The 25,177-nt window shown below is 31.1% G+C and overlaps 2 protein-coding genes across 3 annotated transcripts; one reads left to right on the plus strand and one right to left on the minus strand.

Moving 5' to 3' along the window:
• The first annotated feature begins 6,403 nt into the window (after positions 1–6,403).
• LOC121265673 (glutathione S-transferase T3-like) lies at positions 6,404–7,463 on the plus strand. Its single transcript, XM_041169360.1, has 2 exons — positions 6,404–6,835; positions 6,915–7,463. Exons 1-2 carry the CDS (start codon positions 6,404–6,406, stop codon positions 7,461–7,463), a joined length of 981 nt encoding a protein of 326 aa, XP_041025294.1.
• A 738-nt stretch (positions 7,464–8,201) lies between these two features.
• LOC121264051 lies at positions 8,202–9,723 on the minus strand. Of its 2 annotated transcripts, XM_041167097.1 has the most exons (2): positions 8,833–9,723; positions 8,237–8,685 (listed from the first exon to the last, which is right to left on the minus strand). In XM_041167097.1, exons 1-2 carry the CDS (start codon positions 9,653–9,655, stop codon positions 8,363–8,365), a joined length of 1,146 nt encoding a protein of 381 aa, XP_041023031.1. In that variant the 5' UTR covers positions 9,656–9,723; the 3' UTR covers positions 8,237–8,362. The 2 variants fall into 2 exon arrangements, with proteins under 2 accessions (XP_041023030.1, XP_041023031.1); XM_041167096.1 differs by having other exon boundaries at positions 8,202–9,722.
• Positions 9,724–25,177: the final 15,454 nt, after the last annotated feature.

Here is a 25,177-nt window from a genome sequence, read left to right on the forward strand (position 1 = left end):
GTTCGGTCTTTTATTCTATCACATCATAGACCAAGTTTAATGCTTTAAGAAAGCAAGATCTGATTCCAGATATCTGATCTGACACAATGACAAGAACAATTTACGAACTACACTAACTGATATTTCTTAATATACCCTCTTATATTTTTTAATATATATCAATGTCGACCATTTTCTCAAACATTCTTTCAAAGCCGAAATTAGGCTAATAATTTAAACGTTGTTGATGTTTGTTTGCTCTTCTTTTTCATTTAAAAAAAAAAAAAAAAAAAAAAGGTTCTAGCCAATGTAGTCATTGATCATAGGTTTCGTGTTTGATATTATCCAATTGATTTATCTACTCTCCATGGATATTAAATAGTGTATTGACTTGGCTTGATAGCAACTTGCATAGCCACTTGAATTGAAAGCAACTAATGAATCATAATGGAGTCTTGACGGCTGCATACAGAAATGATTTACACACAACATTTTTAAATTCTTTTAACATTTTTTTAACATGTTTAAATTCTTTTGGTTATATTAAAACTAGGAACCCCAAACACACACACAAGCCAATGTTTCATGCGTGTCTTGGCCACTGTTCAATACTTTCAGGTTCGAAATTATGTTCGAGTCATCCCCCAAATCTAGTTCTTTACAAGTACTTGGTTTGCAGGTCTAAATAATTTGAAGTAATTTGCATCCAAATAAAGTGTCGTAATGACTACAAAAAAAATACTTATTTGTGACCAGTTATTTCCTGTAAAATGATTATTTTATGTTAAAATGAGTTTGTTTGCATTGTAAAATAGTCATTATCGTCGTAAATAATCAATCACAGATGTATTTTTTTCTTGTTTAGAGGTATATATACCAAACACTGAAACAGAGGAATAGATTAATTATTAAGAATTACGGTAATAACTTTAAAGTTGGTTGCAAAAGTCATGAGAGAATCCCATGCTAAGAATTAGATTAGGGCAAGATTTTGGCGTTGAGTATGATTTTTCCTATCTAAGCTAGATTTGCCTTTTGAAAATTAGCATAGTTAATTTCTTTTTGGCTTTTAGTGACTTACAGTACCATATTTTTTCTAAATATATATATATATATATATATCGAATTAAGTATATGACTAATTAATTACAAGTCAAGAGATGTCCCTCTCCTCCCTTGCATCTGCCTTAACTTATTCCCTATGGCCTACACTATCTAATTGATGCCTTTGCAAGATCTTAAAAAAGTGCTTTATATGATCAATATATTAGATTATTATAGTATTTATATATACATGTATTTATTAGATTATCACTATGCATAAATTATTAATACTCGATCGTTATTCTCTAAAGAGTGATCAGCAATATGAGATTAACAAATAAATAAATGCATAAGATTAATTATTTAAACAAAACCGTGCTTTGTCCACCTACTTTGATGTGCTTTAGAAGTGGTCCCGTTCATAATGCATGCTTAGGTTCTTTCTTGAACTTCACTCATCCCAACATAGAGCGTTGGAGATTTACATGTTTTAATTTAATTAACAGCATTAATTATCCCCCAAAAGTTATGAAAAATCATATCATTTTTATCTTTTATTTTTCTTCTTCCTTTTATGTTATCTTTATTTGCAACATTTAATATAATTATAGTGAAAAAAAACAAGCTTGGTGGTTGAGAATTGCCTTCTAGATCTGCATATACTCATGTACATTTAAATTAAATAGGTCTAAGGAGGCACATAGAAGAGAGAGAGATTAGAGATTTGAAAAAGAAATTATATAATTAATGTAGATGAGAGAGATTTGACTTGGGAACATAATTTGGTTAGTCATTAGTGGAGTTTGAGGTTCTTTTATTTCCACTGACCCAGATGATAAAGAAATGATTAGAGATCATAACGGTGGCAGCCAAGGAAACATAACAACTGAAAATAAACTATTTGTTGCTAAATGTGTTGTGGTTTTGTTGGAGACTGTATGTCACCCAGAACATGATCAAGGACAGATCTAAGCTCTGCTCATGTCTTTTGCTTTCTTGCTATGCCTGCCCCCCTCCCCACACACCCAAAAGGAAAAAAAAAAAAAATTGGGCAAGCAAAAGGAGGGAAAACATTAATGACTAAACATATAGTCAACATGTTTGATTCCTTGTTTGTCTATCTAGCATAGCAAATATTGTTATGCTCTTTGGTGTGTCCTATATATGTCAGAAGAGACATTAATGACTAAACACTTTTTGTTATTAATAATCATGATTAGTGGCCCTCTCCTCCTCTCTTTGTCATTAATTATACCCATGTTCATGCTGCATACTAACATGATTAACACAGATGGGCTCCACACTTATCAAGTTTCTATCATGCTCATGTTGTCTCTCCGTTTAATGTCGTATTGCTCTTGATCCATGTTCCTCTTTTTAATACAAAGAAAATCTTGGTTGTTAGCCTTGTTCTGGGATTAGGATTATATAAATATATATATATATATATATATATATATTATATGAGAGAGATCAGCTGATCAAGTAGTACTACTACATGTGATTGTCAATGTTTTAGGAATATATATTTATCAATATGCTTATCTACGCCGAAAATCTCGACTATCTTTTGTAACGCAACTAGCTAGCTAGCTTGCTTAATTATTAAGACGTACACGCAATTGCTTATCAAATTTGCTTTCAAATTAGGGTACCCCTAATAAGTAATATCTATTGCAAAACAGTACTTAATTCAGCGTGCAATTCATGTGCATGCAGCAGTTTTTCTTTGGGGCTGAAATCAATCATTAATTATAGTCTCCCTATTTTCAGCCGCATGCCCAGCTACATCCCTTTTCAATCTTCAGTTGCTCAGCCAAAAAGAAAAAAATCCTCTGAAATAGTGATTTGTTAACTAATCATGATTATTCTTGTCATGACATATTCAGATCAGTTTAATTTGATTCTTAGGAGTGGGAAAAATGGAGATCATGTTAAACAGTAATAATATTCATATCATGAACATATACATAAGCAACGCCCTAATCAAATAAACCAAACAAACGTGATCTTTTTCCTTAAATTAAGGATTACACTCTGCCCAATCAAACTTTTATTCAATTTATAATATACTTTTGAAACTAATAATTGCATCAAAGTGGATTCTCAAACTTTCAAAACTTTCCAATATCCCTCCTTCTGTCTACCAACAACATCAAATCTAACAGAAATTCACTGCAAAGATGTAATTAATTTTCATCTAATTTATTATCATTGACTATATAAAATATAAACTAATATATATTATCAATTAATAATAAATCATTAATCATTAAAAATATATAAAATTATTTTATACCTAAGTTGCAAGTAATTATTAATAATATATGTATACAATGAATTGATTATTTGATATTCATTAATCATATATAAATTAATAAAAAAATTATTTAATTATTTATGATTTATTATTAATTGATAATATATATTTTTTAATAGTTTATATGGTCAATGATAATAAATTAGATGAAAATTATATATTTACAGTTAATGTTATACACATAAGTAGCACGTACAGTAAATTTTCATTATATTTGACACTGCTGGTAGACGAAAGAGAGAGATTGAAAAGTATTGAAAGTTTAATGGTTCACTTTGATATAATTATTAATTTTAGAATCACATTATAAATTAAATGAAAATTCGAGGAAAGAAAATATAATTAACCCTTAAATTTAGTTAGGGTTTCCCCAATGATCCATTCTAGGGTTCCCAAGAACTACGATTTTGGTTTTGGAAAGTTCAAGCCTAGATGTAACATGTACAAGACGTACGTACACACCCTAGCTAGCTGTGTCGACTCCTCATGTGTTGTGAAGTAGTTAATAAGGAGAGTAATTAGGTCAAGAGGAATAGTACTCGTAGCTAGGAAGCTTGCAGTTGGAGCTTCGATACATGCATTGATTATTAAGCAGTCACTTTGGAAAAGACGTACAAGTTGCCGTTGGCTGATCTTAGAGCACTGGCATTGGACTCATCAAATGAGTCCAATGTCCATAATTTGAAGAATTTAACGAAAAATACTCTGCATTGGATTCACCTTTTCCTTAAATCTTAAACTTTTAGCTACAGTGAAATCTCTTCTATCACCAAACTTGGCGACCTACTATTCAACATCTATCCGGTTATTTTATTACGAAACAATTATTTCGCACGCAAAAGCCGTTTCTCTTCCCTCTCTATTCTGCATTCTTCCTCTACCCCCGAAATCCCCAATCCCTTTCGATTCCTCTCATTTCCTTCTTCCTCTCCTCTCCTTTTCTTTCTTCCCGAATCGACGCATCTCCAGTTCTTTCTTCCCCCTTTTCTCTTCCTTCTTCCTCTACCCCGGAATCCCGAAATCCTCAAACCCATTTCCGACTCTTCCTCTCCCTTTCTTTCTTCCCGAATCTGGCAAACCATTCGGTCTTCCCTCTCTTCTCTGTTTTCTTCTCCACCCCGAAACCCCCAAATATCGACTTCCCGTTTCGATTCTTCCTCTCCCTTTCTTTCTTCCGCTCCCTTTCTTCCTCTCCGTTTCTTCCTTCCGTTTCCTCCTGTTTTTCCCGAAGCTTGTATCAAAAACTTTGCCGAGAAAGTGACCCGTGAATCTTCGTGAAGTAGATGTTGAAGTGCGTACGAGGTGTTTCAGGTGAAACAGAACCTCCATCACCTCCATAGGCACACCGTCGCCGATCCTTTCTCCCTTTGCTCCGAACGTTCTCCATCTCCGTGAGTTCACTCTCTCATATATATATATATATATATATTAATCATATATGCATGTATGAAAAATTTTGCATGATCATTTATATGATTTTATATGACCTTTTTCTTGGGGCCGAATTGATTTTGTATGAATTTATATGATCTTCATGTTAGCTTAGATGGTGGAGGAGGGGATTCGGCCCCATTTCTGGGGGTTGTCAATGTTCTGTTCTTGCCCAGATATATGCTGATTTTAGAGCTCTCTGTCCATGCCGTCCATGACTAGAACTTTTAGAGCTCTCTATACCTGCCGTCCATGCCTAATATTCAAGATATATGCTGATTGTGTATTAAGTTTTAGAGCTCTCTGTCCATGAAGTTTTATTAGTCTTTAGGAAATCAAATTACATTAAGTTTTGATTGTGTATTTTAAGCCTAGACAGAGTCTTTTTTCTGTGGGTCTGATGGCTTTATAACTGGCGATTCAGATAGCAAGGTATTGTTCATGCTTATCTATTTGTTTGTGTACTTTTGCACACATTTATCTATCAATGGTCATGTTGCTTCAATATTAGGAATCTTATCTTTGTTTTTGTCTCCCACAGGTTCTAATGTAAAACCTCTGTAGATGCATCCAATAACCATTTTTGTTCAATATTGGTTCTTGAAAGTTTTTTTTTTTTTAAATTCAATTTGGAGATTTTTGTTGTCTTATTTACATTTGTGGCTCAAATGCTGTTAAGTCAGTTGTAGACTTGTCCCCTCGTTGGCCATTTGCAAAAAACATGTGTAATTGAGTTCTGAAGTGGTTGGGCAGTCACTTCAATAGTTATTTGCCAAGCCCTACAATGTTGTTGATTGTTTCTTGCAAAAGCTGGAACCACCTTGTTTTTTATTGAGAGTAAGAACTCCCGAGCCATTTATATTTCAAAATTTGAGGCCTTGTATAGGCAGTTATGCAAAAGGGTTTTGAAACATACAAATAAAAATGATTGAAAATAAAGTGGCTGGGCAGTCAACCTCTAGGGATAAAAATAAAGTGATTGAGAGTAAGAACTCCCTTAAATTAAGAAAGCCAACCTCTAGGGATAGTCTTAATCTACACGGATCCACTTGAGTAAAAAATAAAGTGCATCTTGTAATGTGAGGTCCGTGTGCCTATACTCGTGGAGTTGTGTATTTGAGTTGTATTTACTGGCTGGGCAACCACTATCTCTAATTAAAATTTTTTTGTTGTGTATCCAAGTTGTGTATTTGAGTTGTATTTAGTGGCTGGGCAGCCACTATCTCTAATTAAAATTTTTTTGTTCTGTATCCAAGTTGTGTATTTGAGTTGTATTTAGTGGCTGGGCAGCCACTATCTCTAATTCTGAACTTGCATTCCAGTATTTGAGTTGTGTATTTGAGTTGTATTCAGTGGCTGGGCAGCAGTCAAGCATTTATGTTTTTGTGGAATTGTGACTCTCTTTTGTGTATTCTGTGTATTTGATGTATTCATTCAAGCATAAACTCATTCTCTCTTCATGTTAATGATGTGTATAAACCAACATGCAACATGGTTTGATATTTTCTTAAAATATGCTTCCACTGCTTTATTTTCTTGTGCTGAGTAGTATCTTTTTATTGTACTGCCTTGTATCTAATTTTTTGTGCTTATTGTGCTGCCTTGTATCTATTGTTTGATTCTTAAAGGATGGGCAGTCCATCTGAGGAGGATCCCTTCTTCACCACTCTCTTACAAAGTGGAGGAGAAGGTTGCACTCCAACCTATGAGCAATATTCTAGTGTTATGATCCAAACAACTCCTCTTCACGGTGAAAAGAGGCCTCCTCCAAAAAAAGTTCAGAGAGGTGCATCTTTCACTGTTGAGGAGGATAACTTACTTGTATCCGGTTGGCTCAACATTAGCATTGATGCCATACGGGGTACCGATCAAAAATCCACACAAATGTGGGACAGAATTTCTGAGTTTTATCACGAGTATAAAAAACCAAATACTGCAAATCGTTCGATAGGGTCATTGATCAATCGTTGGTCCATGATCCAGAAATGCACAAACAAGTTTTGTGCATTTCTAGCGCAAGTAGAATCATTGCACCCAAGTGGTGCAACCGAGCACGACAAGGTATGTACCATTTTCCTTTAAATAATGTATTTTTTTATCGATTATTTATTTTTTTGACAATATTCCTTCAATTTTTCAGATTGAAAAAGCTAAAATAATGTACAAAGAGATAGAGAAGGGGAATTTCACAGTGGAGCATTGTTGGTGTCAATTGAGACACCAACCCAAATGGCAGCAACACATGAACAATCTGAATACAAGGAGAAAACCACCCGATAAACGTCCAGCCAATGAGCAGTCTTTTGAAGTTCCCGATGACGTTGTGGAGGAGAATGTTGAGAGGCCTCCAGGCAAAAAACTTGAGAAAGATAACTTAAGGAAGCGGAAGGCTCAGGAAGCATGTGATGTTGACTTCAACAGTGCGCTAGAAAAAATGACCGCTGATAGGCGACTGTTCATGGGAGAGAGGAGAGCATGGGTGACGAAGGCTGATGAAGTGAAGGGTGCACAACTAGAACTTGATAAGAGGAAGTTCGAGGCGGAGATCATGAGTAAGGATCTTTCTAATATGACCGTCATGCAACAAGCCTATTTCCTGAATATTCAGAAGAAAATTTATGAGGACTCTTTAAATAATTCCGAAGGTACATTCGACACATCTCCATCCATACCTCATGGAGGTGTGTAACTGTTGGTTCATTTACAACCCAAAATTCCAGTATTTAGTGGCTGGGCAGCCACATGTATATCCAAAACATGTGGCTGGGCAGCCACTAGTACTACTGAATGTTAGTTTTGGATTAAATAGATGACTGGACAGTTAATTAATGTTTTTGTGGATTAGAGACTTTATTTTGTTGAGGCTGGACAGCCACTTGAAATTGGCTCATGTTAGTTGATGTTGTTGTGGATTAGAGACTTTATTTTGTTGATATGGACAGCCAGCAGTCTCTTGGCTCATGTTAGTTTATTTTGTTGATTTTAGAGAATTTATTTTGTTGATATGGACAGCCAGCAGTCTCTTGAATGTTAGTTGATGTTGTTGATTTTGGAGAATTTATTTTGTTGATATGGATAGCCAGCCAAACTTGAATGTTAGTTGATGTTGTTGATTTTGGAGAATTTATTTTGTTGATATGGACATTCTAGATGTCATTCTATTACAATGGCAAGATGGTCAAGTAGGCAGGTAAATGAGATAAACAACTTTTAACACCCAAATAGGCAGGTAAATGAGATATAACAAAAACGATAAATTCAATATGTCTCATTTGCACAGAAATAGCTTTTAACACCCAAATAAACAATGCAGAATTCATTTTTAAAATGATAAAATAAACAATGCAACAATGATAAAATTAAACATAAACAATGCAACCACAAAATGTGTGCATTGTCTTTTATATATATTTTTTAAGCATGAATATGAATTTGCAATATTCCAAATGACATTCATATTCCAAAAAGCTTTAAAATAATATTCCAATAAAAAGCTTTAAAATAATAAACAACGACACATCATAACTAATAAACTTATTTAATAATCATAAACAATAAACAACGGCAATAAACTTCATAACTCGTAAATTATGAGCGGCCATGCAAATTCCATAAATGCTCGATAAGGTCAGCTTGGAGTTGAGAATGAGTGCCTCTATCTCTAATTCGATGATGTTGCGCAATGAACTCCATGAATTCAGGTATATTATCGCGTGAAATTGGCTCATGTGGAGTATCATCATTGGATTCGTAAATAAACTGGTCAGCCCCGAGATATTGATGACGCTCATCTTCAACGATCATATTGTGCAAGATAATGCATGTGTACATAATGTCTTTTAGAACTCGGGGCTGAAAATACCTAGCAGGTCCACGCACAATTGCAAATCTAGCTTGGAGTACTCCGAAGGCTCGCTCAACATCTTTCCTTGCAGACTCTTGACAAGCAGCAAAATGTTTTTTCTTTTTTCCATGTGGAGCAGGAATTGTCTTCACTAATGTTGCCCATGAAGGATATATACCATCAGCAAGATAATATCCCATTGTGTATTCGTGACCATTGATTGTGTAGTTGCACGGAGGAGCATGACCTTCGGCCAACGTGGCAAAAACAGAAGATCGATCGAGTACATTGATGTCATTATGAGACCCAGGCAAACCAAAAAAAGCATGCCATATCCAAAGATCATAAGATGCAACAGCCTCCAAAATAATAGTTGGTTCATTTACATGACCAGAGTACATACCTTTCCAAGCACTAGGACAGTTCTTCCATTTCCAGTGCATGCAATCAATGCTACCCAACATTCCTGGAAACCCACGGTTTTGTCCGACTTCTAGTAACCTCGTTATATCACTATTGGTTGGAGACCTCAAGTACTCACCCCCAAAAATTGACACGATCGCCTTTACAAATTTCTTCATACTCAACCGTGCGGTGCTTTCTCCAATTCTTACATACTCGTCCATAAGATCTGCCGTAACCCCATATGCAAGCATCCTAATTGCTGCAGTTATCTTTTGAAGGGAGGACAATCCAAGTCTCCCACTGGCGTCTCTTTTTTGGACAAAATAATCATCGTGAGCTTCAACTGCAGAATGTATGCGTAAAAAAAGATTACGATGCATTCGAAACCTCCTCCTAAATACGTTTGGCGGATATATTGACGGCTCAGCAAAGTAATCATTCCAAAGGCGCTCATGACCTTCCAATGGATTACGTCGGATGAACATACGAGGTTGAGAATTACGACGACGTGAAGCAGATGCTCCCTCGACTGCATGTTGTTGTCTATGTAGGGCCATTGCTTGTATCATATACTCCTCGTGATCAAAATAATCTTCATCTTCTATATGATCAATACTCTCAAAGGGATCCATAGGGAATTTGGAGAATTGTGTATTTGATGGAATGAAAGAAGAAATATTGGTTTTTGATGAGTGGGAAGTAATGAGAGGATGGATCTATTTATAGAGCTTAATCCGAGACTATTAGTTATAACTAAAAAAATTGGTAAAAGAAGAATGGTTGGCACCATCTACTTGTTGGGTAGAAGAATGGTTGTTAAAATGTGTTTGTTGGATAATTAGGTTGAGAAAAAAAATTAATTCAAAAATAATAATTTAAGTATCAAATTAAATTATTAATTAACATATATTAGTGTAATTATAAAATTTATTATAAAAAATAATATTATTAAAAAAATAATATTATATTATTATTTTGATGAATCCAATGGCTAATCCAATGTGGAGTTATGGATAAGGAGATTTTAGATATATGAAAAATATGTACTTTTCATCAAATTTTGAAGATGAATTTGATGAATCCAATGCCAGTGCTCTTAGGATATTTTTTGCGTAAATGGTCCAACCACCTCAGATGCAATAAAGCATGCATGCGTTTTCTCCTGATCATTGAAAGGAAGAAGAAAAAAGGGGTCGGGCGGGAAATAAATAAAAGCAGATTCGATCCCTAGCTACTATCACCTGCATGCTTAATGCCAAGAAAACGTCCACTGATGATCTCTTTGTATATCATGCTCTATATTTTTTGTTTGTGGGTGTGCGTGTGCAAAGTAATGTTCTCTCGTTCGATAATTTCTGGTTCCCAGCTTTGTCAATATTGCAGAGCCATGAGTGCGGTTACTGCATGTTCAGCTCACCATGCTGACAAAGCATGCAATGACCATCTAGTTGGTTTTTGGTTTGGTTCGATTATTCTCAGATGCTTTTGAGTTTGAGCCACGGCCAAAAGTCTCTTGCTCAAGCTAATTTAGTACTCACCTAGCTAGCTAACTAGCTTCAAAATTAGACTATAAAGAGCAGAGAAATACCTTAATTAGCAACCAAACCATATAAGTTCGAGCATCATTAATATTGTTGGATATTCAAACTTGAGATCCAAAGATTTAAAAGCATATTTATATATAGTATAATTTAAATCAACCATTGGGCTGATGATCAACGAATTTTATGCAATAATAATCATCTGATTTTAATTTGAAAAGGAAACCATTGATTTCAAAATATATTCCTTCCTTGTCGTCTCTGTTCCTATCTTTTTTCTCAATAAATGTCTCGTGTCACACCCCATGTGCATTAGTTTATCAAAAACCATAATTTTTTTTTTATTTTTTCTTAATAGTTAAAAGAAATTTTTGTATGAAAAGATGTACTGTATATATATAAAAACAAATTACATTAAACAAAATCACAAATTAACGTAACTTTATATAATCTATTATATCAAATTATGTTATTTTTTAAAAAGTAATGCAAGATATAAATTTTAAAAATAGATAAAATTCATACAAATATTTTATAAATAAGTATATCTTATTAATAAAAAATAATTTTTTTAACAGTTTATTTTAGATAGAATTATTTTTTTACACGTCTTGTAAACATTATAATAAGAGAATTATTACCTACCTAGAAAAATTATATAAAATAAATATGATTTATAAAATTCATTAGATATATTTTATAATAAAAATAAATTTATAATTGTTCGTATCACATTTTATTACATTTTTTGGTTTATTCAAGAGCCGGTGGAAACTTGAAAGAGTGTGGCTCGAAGGTCGAGAAGGCCCCTACCCCTCCTGTCCCGTCAAAAAGGGGACGACGAAATCCAGATGGAGAAATTGCATGGGTCCCACAAATCTAAGAGGTGAGCTGTTGCTTTTTTGACATCTCTCGCTTTTCCTCTCTCTCCCTCTGTGCTCTCTCCGAGAAAAGAAAGAAAGAAAGATCTGACAATCAAAATAGAAATTAATTAATTAATTATTTAATAAATAAATAAATACAAATGGGAAAGAAAGTAAGAGAAAGTGGAAAGAGAAAATAAGAGAGAGAGAGAAATGGTAGGAAAATGAAAGGCTAGCTGTTGATGATTCATTGCAGAAGTACTATAAAAGTGCGTCTCTTGATATTGGGTGGTGGTATGACGTTATATTCCACCCACCCTCTATTTATTTCCACCACTCCCCTCCCCTACTTATTTATTTATTTATTTATTTAAAAATAATAATAATTACATGTTTTTTGTTTTGCCCCTTGTATTTTTTGTGTATTACATATATTGCCATGGATTGGATGGAACTGGTCGGTGATAATTCTCTTGATGAATGGGAATACATGAACTGGCCGACTTCCTTGAAAAAGAGTGCCTAATTTTGACCAATTTTCTTCCCCCCACTCCACTCCGTCTTGTCAATTTTTGTACAGCTACGCTTCAATATGACCTGAAAATCTAATGCCAGCAATTTATGATTTTTTTTGTGTTTTTCTTTTTCAAAATAAATTAAATAAAAATGCTAGCAACGATCATGTCTTGAAGCATTTGTCGGTAGTTTACGGTTGGTTTAAATAAAATATTATTTTTTAATATTATTATTTTAAAATTTAAAAAAATTAAATTATTTTTTATATTTTATATAAAAATTTTAAAAAACTATAATGATGAATTAAAATAAATTTCCAATTCAAACCGAATTATATCAATTGTGTTGCCTTCGAAGCCGCCGTGAGTTATGCGGTTCCTTTGGTATCGTTTGTTAGTATCTCTTTATATATATATATATGAAATGAGATTATATTAGATTAGATTAGATAAAATTAAAAAAAAGTATTCTTAGAATATAAATTTTTAATATAACTTTTATTTTGAAATTTATAAAAATTAAATAATTTATTATATTTTGTATCAAATTTAATAAAGTTATAATGATTATATAAGATGATGAACTATGGCCTTTAACCTTTGTTTATGAACACAATTGTAGTAAGATAATTTATATTATTTATAAATTATTTTATTATTATTTATAGATAATCTAAAATACTCTTAATATTCAAAATGAATTTTATTTTCACGCATGTCTTGTATGCGGTGCTTTATATTAAAACATAAATTAAATTATTAGAAAAGTGTTAAATTTATACAAAATTTTTATAAAATAACCGTTATTATATAACATGTAAGTTTGGTAAATTTAAATTTATAAAATCTCATCCATCGTAGACTAAATATTTATGAAATGATTGTAAATTCATAAGCAAATGGAGCGCCTAATATCACTTCAAGTTCGAATATTCATGTACAAGGGAATAATGATTATTTAAGAATTTGCAACTTTAGGCTCTCTCAAAATTAGAAAATAACATTCGAGGTACAATTAATGCACCTATTCACGTACAAACTCCTCTTTTTTTTTTTTTTTTTAAGGCTCCTTGAAGTATCATATAGAAAGTTGGTATGCCTGTGAGCACGTGCAATCCGTATTTATATATATACATGTTGGAGTTAATCCGTGATTAAAAAAATGAAAGCTAGCCTGAACATATAAAAGGCAAATGGCTTTTTATATATAGCTATGTTGGTCATTGTTCATTAGTGGGAATTAGAACAAATCATGAATCCCATGCATGAAGAATGTAAAACTGCATGCATGCATGCATCGGGTAGGAGAAATTAAGTACCTCCCTCCCCCATGCAACATGCTGCATGCACCGAGGCGCTGCTCATAAATTAAACTTCACATGAACTACTCTTTTGTTTGAGTAATTTGTTCTCCAATCAACATATATATACACATATTAGGAAACGGCCCCGAGTGCGTTAAGTCCTGGGTGAAAAAAAAAAGTGAAAAAATCAATAACTTATTTGTCTGAAAAAATAAAATACAAGGTTAAAGAAATACAAAAAATCAAGATTAAAAAAAAAATCTTAACTTTGACAAAGTATGAGCATTGGTCTGTATTTATATTGAATTATCTATTTACTCTCTATATAATAATAAAATATTATTAATTTAATAATTTTTTTAATTTTTATTTTTATCACATTTTATAGTTCTACTAATTAAAATATTAATAATAATTATATTCTACTAAAGGTTTTTTGGTAAAACATGATCTTTTATTAAATTCTATAAATGAGCTACATGTTAAATGGTCAAGGGTCTTGACGACCTTTTGATAAAACATGATCCTCTATTAAATTCTATAAGGGAGCTACACGTCAAATAATTAAGAATTTTAAGGACCGTTTGGTAAACAGGATTTAACGAACTTAACGGAAAAATAATAAAAGTTATTATTCACAATTAGATAGGTACTTATTATAATATATAGAGTAGATATATGTATGATTCAATAATATCTAAATGTCAATGTACATATATGTATATATATGCTAGGTTTTGATGTCTCTTTTATATTAAATCAATGGACCTCACCCAGAACAATATCTTGGGTCGAAATATTTATCACTTTAAAACTTAGATAGATTTGTAGCCAAAGAAAAAATGATAAAAAAAAAAAAAGAAAAAAAAAAAAAAAGATCCTATATATGCTGTATAATTCCATCATCAATCATTGTAGTAAAGGACCCACTAGTTGTTGGGTTATGATCTACTTTGGAGGATTAATAAGTTAGCCAGCCAAGGACATCTTCCTTGAATTTGTAACATTGGCCCATACATGAAACAGGTCATATGGAGAACTCATGGGACCCATTGATCGATGTTCCATTTTATTCTCAATCCATTATTTTTTGAACAATTTCTTGATTTTTGAGAAAAAAAAATATATGGATAGAAGTCTTCATATTCTGGCCCTCGAGTGGGTGATTTAGATCATGATTCAGTTTGGTCTACCCTCCGATGATCACATGGGTCAGTGTTTTTTTTTTTCCCATTTTTGTTTGGGTGTTATATTTAATAATTTTGATAATTAGATTTTAAGACATTGAAGTATCGAGTAGATGGCTAGTACTAGGATTCTTCGTTTAATTAGAAGTAGATAAGATAAATTAATTGTGTTAATTTGTAGTGTGTATATATATATATATATATATATGTCTTGACAAAAAAAACTTTGATTCAAATGAATGTCATTTGATTATCTTTTAATAAATAAATGAGAATATTTTATATAATTGTTATCGATATTATCTTAATTCATATATATGATATTTTTATTGAATCTAAAAATGACTAATTTCTAATATTCATTCCTCATCAAAAAAATATAAACAAAATTAATGATTATTTTAAACTGTTATTCTGCCAATCAAATGGATCTAATTAAACCGGACTTGACTCCTCGTTTGTTTTGTATCCAACAAAACCAACGGTACTACTGTTAAAAAGATGGAACAGTTGGGACGTTATAAGTGGTGGTGGTAATTAATATTCATTTCCATATCCATGTTTTAATCCTTAATGTCGGCAGGAGATCAGAAGAACATAGTCATGAATAATGATCATATCTACAAATTATTATTTATGATGTATTTATTTATTTATTTATTTATATTTCTTTTAGAATCCGTCGTTTTCTCTCATCCACGGTTTTTGTGCTCCATTAACTATATATATATATATATATATATATATATATATATATATACAGTCAAAGTTTTCCAAAATTCATTCCTTAATATAGTGAGGAAAAAAAAGCAGAATTTAGTCAAAATATTCTCAGATCAGGATCGATGTATGGTCACGTCCTTGTGGTTCTATTTGATATATATATATATATATATATATATTAGGCACCTGATGAGCTTTTGACCATCGGATTAGAGAATTAATAACATTAATTATTAATCTCTTTCTCTGCAAGAAACAGGTACTACTTTTAATCTATTAATATTACTTGAGAATAAAAAAAATAAAAATATATATAAAATCGGACAAGAACATGTAAAGGAATAATTGTGGGAATAGCTTGAAGATCATTAGGCATCCGGTTCTTCAAAGGAGTTCTTTTTTGTTAAAAAAAAAAAAAAAATTATAGATAATCACATGACCCTTAATACATGTACATGATCTTGTGTTTTACCATTCTTGATCAGTTTAGAAAAAAAAAATGTTATAATGACTTTTAAGCAGAATCATGCATGATCAATATATGTAACATTTTTTTTATTGATATTTTTGTTTTTTCTGATCTGCTCCTCTTTTTTTTTTTTTTTTAAATTATAAGATTCTCTTAAATTAATTCTTATTCGAGTTAGAGATATAAGCACATAAAATAAGTCATTAACATGTAATATATAATATTTGACATAGAATAGACATTTTGCAAATTAACTGAGGAGCTGAATTAATAGAATATTCAAATTTTCTATTTTGAAGGATTAGATGCACCTGATCATGATCTTCTTGTAATTTTGTTTTAATTTAATGCATCTTTGATGGAAAGAAATTCTGTTTTCATTAATTGGAGATCAAATATTGCTAAACAATCTTGAATGATAGGGCTTGAAAGGGACGGTACTATTGTCTCATCATATTATATATATATATATATATATATATATATATATATGTAGCTCCCACTTTTTTAAGTACTTTTTTGTTTTCAGCTACAATTCCTAGCCATTGAGGCTGATTTGGTGCTCTCTCTCTCTCTCTCGGGTTCTTTAATTAATTCCTTCTCAAAATTCTATCGTCTTCCAAAGTGCATCATGGGAGTATCCCAGCTGTCTATTTTAATTACACTATCTAAAATTATATTCTCAAATCAGTATATATCAATTATATCGATTAAAATATTTATATGATTTAATTTAATTTAAAAAATAAATTTTAAAATTTAAATCTTACAAATCAAATTAATCTTACTATTTAAATTACGTGAATTGTGTGATTTACAAAATGGTTTGAGAATAAAATAATTATATATATATATATATAAATAATATATATTCTCTGATCGATTTAACCTTTGTAATGCACTTGATGGGTTGATGATCATTTCAGAAGAATCATAAGCTATCTTAGATCCTCTGAAATATTCCTACCCAACAACTGGTTGTCACTAAAGAAAGATTTGATTACGGTTCCAATTTGGCTTTTTCAAAAAAGAAAAAGGATGATCATGCTCATGTTTTGACTCGTTAGAATCCTAGATTTGGGTGTTATTGAGGTTTGGGTGCTTAATTGATTGGATTCTAAATATATTCCTTCGATCTCATGATCTTTGATCTTTATTTTTTATTATATATATATATATATATATATAATGATAAATTAAACTATAGAAGACAACGTACCATCTTTCATTGCATGCAATACTTGTCACATGTTCTTGTTCAAAGTACATAATGAAATTATATTCGGATGCATAAAATTCCCATAAGTTTTTCCATAAGAGACTACTTAAACTGCATCACCAATGATTTGTTATCACATGTATGATTTCTAATTTCGTACTGTAAATTCTAAATTTCGGCCAAAAAATTTAGAAAATTTTTGGAGTAAAATGGAGCGACGTCAAGCATCATTACAAGAAAAATAGACTTTTGTGACTAATTTATTACGATCAAAAGACCATTCGTAACCAATTTTAATTATAAATAATTATTTCGTTAGAATTAATTGATCGCAAATAAATAATTTTCTTGTTGAGCTTTGACGTAATGAACAAACTAGTTATATCTCGTCCAATTAGATCAGGACTGGTTTAGAAACCAGGCTGGCTATGAAAGCTGGTTTTTCCATATATAGTTAGCATATATATATAATTGCAGAAGACATGATTTATAAGCTTTGGATCATAACCCAAAAACTGGTGGATGATCATGATGATAGGTGGATGATGTTAATTTTTTTGAGTGTGACTTGAAAATGATAAGAGACGACTAGTAATTGCATCTCTCGAACAATATCGTGCCCTTGTTTTCTGATGATCTATCTACCACGAAAATTAAGAAAATATCAATACACACATGTGATTGTGCTATGCCATGGCCAACTTTCAGAAATAATACAGCTGGATCTGCTGATCAGTACTTTCTTCTTCTTTCTTTGGACATGGATGTTTCAACTTCTAACGTGATCATATCCGTTCACATGCTAAGACGGGAAGATTTGCATGCAATTGATGATGGGTACCACTGGTTGAAATCCCATGGCAGTTGCTATATATGTATGGCTGTTAACTTTTGACGAGGTGACTCCTATTTTTATTTCTCCACTGCTATATATAATTGATTATGGATGGAGGATATATCTTTCGAGAGAAATTCTATTTGGAATCTTGAGTGGAAAAATGCGTATGTAGTTTCATTGATAAATGAGGTTAAAATGAAAAAAAAAAAATTGTTTTAAAAATGATATTATTATTAAAATATTTAATGATGTCGCATAGAAATTTTTGACTTTATACAAATATGTCTAGTTTACTTTCACAAAACTTCTCAACTTATCTCATTATGGTTTGACTGGTGGGTAGGTGTCACATTTTATCTAATTATTACAATTTTTTCAAATTCTCACATAAAATAAAATAAACAATTAAATATTTTCAAATCTCAAAACAAAAATAATTAGTATGTTTTACTTGTGAACCTATCATTTAATACTATATCATGAGATGATGAGAAAAAAAGATGATGAATATATTTTTTCTAATAATATTTTATTCAACTTTTAATTTTTATCTCATCTTATTTTATCTATAAAAATAAACGAGACTTTAATATTGTGTCTATTTTTCTAGCGGATAAACTAATGCGTATACATACATGACACTAGTTTAGTTGATATAATGAATATTAATGATAATAAATGTATAATATCTTATATAATAAAATAAAAATAAAATGAGAGTATATTTAATAATAAACTTGTAAAATAATAAGAAGGGTATGAAAAAACAGATGCCGTCAACAAAGTTTTTCTATTTTATCGCGAAAATCTCGTAGCTGTCAAAATTTAACATTAGCATTAGTCGAAGGTACAGAATAGAGAAAGAAAGCGACATATTATCCACTTCTTGTATTGTATTAAGTTATAGTTTTTGAAGTTGGTAAAAATTACAGCTGCTGCCACGCACCGGCTTCTTCTTGTATTTAGACGCGTGGGGAAATTAATTGCGTGTGCCGTTTCTCCACCGTACGATTGACAGCGACCAATTAAAAATAAAAAATTATAATTAAAAAGCAAACAGTGGTCACGTCACGTCCCATCGACACCCCCTGGGACCCATCCTTTTCCTCCACTGACGGCCCAGATTCGTCTTTTTGCTTCATTCCTCTTACCCTCCGTAGGATCATCCCCTTCCCCAAATTCCCACTTTAGACTTTGGTGATTCACGTTTTCAGTGTCCTCTCTCTTGTCTGTCCAATTTGAGTAATGGTAGGCAGACACTTCATAGTTTACACTACATTTTACGATGTATGTTATAAAATAAAAGTATTTTTATAAAATAATATTATTTTTATATAATATTTTTTTAAAATATATTTTATAAAATATTATTATGTAAAATATTATAAAAAATACTGTATATTTATCATTTTTCGTTTAGTTTAAATACTTTGGCCTCAGCCTCAGCCTCAGCCTCTCTTCATTTTTTTTTTTTGAATTTATTTATTTTATTATATCATTTATTTTTATTTTTGAGTAGGTGATTCGTGGTTGCTGACAATGTGTGGTTTTATGCAAGGTTGGTCAATGAAAGACTGCCATTGAAGAAAATTTTTAAATTTAATTATTATAATTTTTTTAAATTTTTACACAAAATAAAATATATAATTCAATTTTTTCAAATCTAAAAATAAAAATAATATTAAAAAAAAAATTCTAACAATATTTTATTCAACTTTTAATTTTAATATCAATTCGTCTCATCTCATCTGTAAAAACAAACGATGTCTAAATAATATATTTTTCTTTTTCGTTTCATTTCAATAGTTAATCTTACTTAAAAATATATTTGATGACCATATTTCCTTATTTAAATATATATATTTTTTCCCGGCCTTTCTAGCATTTAGAGGAAGACTTCATTCTTTTAGGTTAACAAGTGTTTATGCGAAAGGAAGGTGAACAAAATAAATCAAAGCTCATACATGACCATGTAAACCCAAGTTGGGTGGAGGTTTATAAAATAATAGCCATATCCATTTAAATCACGAAACTCGTTTATTCGTAATCATATATTAGGTAAAATTTATATATAGATAAACATAATTTGTGAATTAAATAATATATAGATATATAGATATTTTACACAACATTAAATGATTATGTTAATTTGTTTATGCTTCAAGTTCTTCTAAAATATGAATCAAGTGGGATGGAAATGCTATGATGCTATGAAGAATTCCCATGTCATCCCATTATAAGGATATTCACAGATCATTTACAAGAGTACTCTCTAAAATCGATAAAACCAACAAGATTGGCATATTATTTCCATCATTCAAGCGATCCACTCGTCCCTAAAAGACAATTTTGATTGGAACATATCTCTTTAGTTGTTCGTAGTGATGTGAATTCTAATGCGCATGCATGATCTGGTGAAAAGGTTTTTACCATATATATATATATATATGTATATATATCCATGGCTCATGGTGTAAAGATTCCCAATATATCCCCACATTAATTGTTTCAAGCACTACTACCTTGTAATTGTTATTCGCTTAAAAAAAAATGGTACAAACCTACCCACATGCAAATATAGACATATTTGGTCATAATATGAAATATATTTCTATGCAAATCCAAATATCACACATGCATGATCATGAGGTTGTGTGTACGTGGAACACATTTATTTTCTCTTTTATTTTTAGCTAGGTTCTGTTTGGATTGTGAAAGTGTTTCATCCTATCTAATATCATTTCATCATTATAATTTTTTCAAGTTCTCACACAAAATATAATAAATAATTTAACTTTTTCAATTTTTAAAACAATAATAATACTAAAAAATAATATTCTAATAATATTTTATTTAACTGTCAATTTTCATCTCAATTCATCTTATCTCAACTCACTATCCAAATCGTACTTTAGTTTTTATGGAAAGGTTTGAAAAGACTTCCTCATCTAACCAATTTACATAAAAATATATTAAAAAAATCATTATCATTTATTAATTTGCTCTTGAAAATATTTTACCTTAAGCTGTCTAAAGTTATCTGAGAATTTTAATTTGTTTTGATACCAAAAATAAAAGAGACATACGGTTAAAAAAAATTCTCAAGAATAATTTATAATTTGTTACATCGACATGTGTGATTAAAAAATAATAAAAATTAAGATAAAAAAAAAATGACATTTCTCGAAACATTATTGATTGAACTTGGCTTGCGTTTCGGCCATCTAATTTAAAACGTTTATCCGCAGCTATATATATATATATATATATATTGATCTGTATAAACGCGTTGATCAAAGAGAAAGTCAATATCTTCAGAAGATCATATATATTGCTCGCGTAACAATAGGCTTTGTTCTTTTCCAAAATACAATGATAGTGAAGTGAGAAAATTAAAGATGTGTGTTTCTGAAGGAAAAAGGCCGAGAGAAAAGTACTCTCAGGCACTGGCAACTCTAACATCTGCATCTTTATACATATAATTCAAATCATTGCTGTGATAATGGCCATGAATTCTTGACTTAACACAAGTGGTCGATCACTACTGAATCTAACCATTCTCAACATCAATAATAAGATTAAGAGCAATATAAGAGTAAGTTTCACGCACTATTTTTTTAAAAAAATGAGATCAATCAATTATTAAAAAATAATTTTTTCATATCGATATTATAATTATACATTTTTTCTAATGGAATATGCGGGACTTACACATTATTTCAAATATCATTTCTCTAATATTAATTGCGAGTCCTACCAGCGATATGTGTGTATACACACACATACATATATATATATATATATATATATATATATATTGGGTACAATTTATAAAATGAGTCACCTTCCAACACAGCTTTATGAGCATGTCTAACAAGCAGAAGTTCCTCTTGCTAATTATTTCAGAAATGATTCCATGTATGGTTAAGATATATATTATCATGTGCTGCCGATCAAACTTAAAATTAATTGATTGTGACTTTATTTTGTAGGGTACTTACAAGGAGAAGTCTTGCACACAAAATTAAAAGACTGATCAAGTCAAGTTGGCGAATAAGAGAACTGAGGTCATATATGGGATAAGGATGCTACGCATCAAATCATTTGCAAAATGACTGTAAAGGCATTATGGGATAAGCACATAATCGCCTGCTAGCATCATGGGTTTGGCTTGTCATATCACAATACAACTTGAAAGAAAAAATAGAAAAATAAGATATATAGTTTAATAAATAAAATAAATTAGGGTGAAAAAAAAAAAAAGTTTCCCACCATAATTTCAAATAATAGTTTGTGAGAAACATCGAAAACATTTTTTTTTTTTTACTTTTTAGGAATTTAATTTGTTTAATTTACATGATATATTATATATCAGTTGTTCTAATGGTTGAACGTGAAGGATTCCTGCATGCCCACTCATTAAATTGTTATTTTAAAGTCGTTACAGTATATGCCATCCATATGATATAATTTGGTTTGTAATATTTAAATTTTAAAATTTATCTTTCAAATTAAATTATGTCATATAGATGATGTGTGATGTAGCAGTTTTAAATTAATAGTACTCAATGGTCATTAGAACAATTGATAATTGAGTTTATCTTTCAAATTACACTACCCATCATCTACATGTGTGCATTTTGTTCACCCACACACGTCTTTCATTAGGGATGATGATCCTTCGGATTAAATTTAAGTGGAATGGGGAGTAAGTATTTTTTTTTTCTTTTTGATAATATTCATTAATTTAAGACATCCTACTAAATAAGTATTTTAGTTTGGGATATAGCGATGGTATTTAAAATTTAAAATTATGCTTTTTAAATTCATGAGGTGATGGTGAATACGATGAAAGAATGATCTAGCAACTTAGAAGATCTTGAATGAATCTACCTACTAATTCTGATTCACCACCGATATACCTGTAAGAGTATTAGCATTAGTTTATCTATATGCATATGTAAAATCACATATTTTAGAGATTGATTTTGTTATCCAAGAAAATTTTTTATATTAGATTATTCATTTTTAAACCAAATTAACAATAAATTATTATTATTATTTTCTAAAATTATTATTATTTTTTATATTTTGCAATTAGCACCCACTACGCATTTCATCCTTTAACCTATGCTCAAAAACACCAATTTCATGTATCAAAATATTATCAATTTCATATATCAAAATCACCAATTTTATATATACACCAATTTCATCAACAAATATTAACCTGTACTAAAAAACACTTTGTATTATCAACTTAATACAAATTCCACAAAGTTGATTTTGATACAAATTCATACACTTAATAAAAATTCCTCCAAGTTGTCTAGAATACAAATTTATTGCACCAAAATCATAGTCATTCCATTTCATTACATTACATGTTACTATAACTGATACAAGTTAGATCCATAAATTTTCGAAGAGCAAACAACAACCAGCAATGAAATGGAACTAACAACCAGTAACAAAATCACCAGTAGCTCCGCCAGCAATTCACCCAATCGAAACCAGCAACAACCAACCACTAACAAAATATGTCACCACACAGTCAAAATAATTACAAAATCACCCAAAACCAAGCATTTAACTTTGTACGAGATATGACCTTATTCCTTATACCTTTGTTCCTTAATGATTTCCATGTACGAGAGCACATGTTTGAACAACATACTACATATACATAATACCAGCATGATTGAAAACCTAATTTAAAACCAAGAACAAAAAATTGAAACCTAATATAGATTAAGCAAAACCAAAGGACAAAGCAATCAAAATACTCTGTTATACTCCTACATATTTACAAAAATCAGAGGACCCATTTATAAAAATCAGAAAACTGAGACCCTAAATTTATCCATAAAATCAGTTTAGAAATCAAAACCCTAATCTAGATTAAACAAAGCATCCAAACAACAATTAGAACAAGTTGAAATCTATGTAATAAAAATCTCTAGGCAAAACAGAGAGATCAATTTTTCATTTACCCTAGCTAGTTGATACATAAAACACAATCCTAGTGCAGTGGCAGTGGTGATTTCCAAGATTTTTACGATGGAGGAAGTGCATTGTCCTCTTGGGTGACCGAATCCTTGGAAATCATCACATGATGAAGAATTTTAGGAGGGACAAATAGAGAATGTTCACTCGGTCAGAGAGAGAGAATGAAGAAATAAAGAATAGAGGGAGAAAATCATACCTAACTGCACGAGATCTGTCCAGAGCTGTCGCAAGATTCGTCCAGAGCTGTCGCAAGATTCGTTGAGAGACGTCGTGAGAGAGAGCTACGCGGGTTTTTGATTTTGTTTAGGTTATGTTCGAGTTGAGGGAGGGAGAAGAGGAAATGTGTGGGGAGCTCTCGAAATATCAAAATAACCTCATTGGTGGAGAGAGAGAGAGAGAGAGAGAGAGAATAGTGCATCTGCAAAGATATTGAAACACTATTCGTATATAGCTATGAAAAATTTTAGACATGCATAATCCAATGCAGTTAATTTAATGGTGTAATTATGCAAATATGTGTTTGCATTTGCATATGGAAACACCAATGCCAATGCTCTAAGCCTTCATTTCACTCACAATCTTGGTTATATACATGTACGTTCGACATAATATGTGATGCCATAAACTCATGGATACCAATATATCTTCTATGATTTACAAGTCCTTCGTGCCTCACAACACAAACATCCAAGTGTCAAATATGTTAATTGTTTTCTATAATAAAAGTTTTTATTAAAGTGAATCATAAGTATAAGAGGATGCTAGGGAGTAGATCAGTGTCCCAAACAAAAGACCCATTACAATATTTGTAGCATTGAAAAGAAAAACAGAAGACCCAATTACAAGGTTTGGGCAACGCTTGAACCACATGCTGGCCCGCTTGATGGTAGCAATTTGATCTAGTGTCACTACAAGAAAATAGTCAATTTCTAGCGATTTTAAGATCACCGCAAAAAAAAAAAAAAAAAAAAAAAAATCCTTATTTGTGACGATTTCTAAGTCGCCGCTGAAGACCCATCGCAAAAATAAGAAATGCTGAAGGTGATTTACTTTTTTTTTTTAAATAATTTTTTTGCTGCAACTTTTATACCTATTGCAGTAGTTTTTTTCGTCATAACAAAATATTGTAATTGTAGCGGCTTTTCATTTTTGTTGAATTTGAGAATCGTCATAATAGATGATTTTTGCAATGAATATTGTCACCGTAAAAGTCATATTTGGCCAATTAATACTTATTAGCGGTGAATAAAAAGTGCCGAAAAAACTAATAAAATTTAAATCTCCCGCGTTTTCCCTTCGGTTCTTTAATTCCCTTCAGCTATCTCCCCCATCTCGTCTCTCCACAATCATTCTTCTCCTTCGATCCCCACTCTTCATGCCTCCATGCAACAATCACTACATGCCGCCATTGACCTACGGTCACCATCACTGTTGCTAGCCAACCCAACCAAGCCCCTCCCTCGTTGCTTCAATTTTTTGATTGCCA

The sequence above is a fragment of the Juglans microcarpa x Juglans regia genome, chromosome 5D, assembly GCF_004785595.1.
Source record: "Juglans microcarpa x Juglans regia isolate MS1-56 chromosome 5D, Jm3101_v1.0, whole genome shotgun sequence".
Lineage (NCBI taxonomy): Eukaryota > Viridiplantae > Streptophyta > Magnoliopsida > Fagales > Juglandaceae > Juglans > Juglans microcarpa x Juglans regia.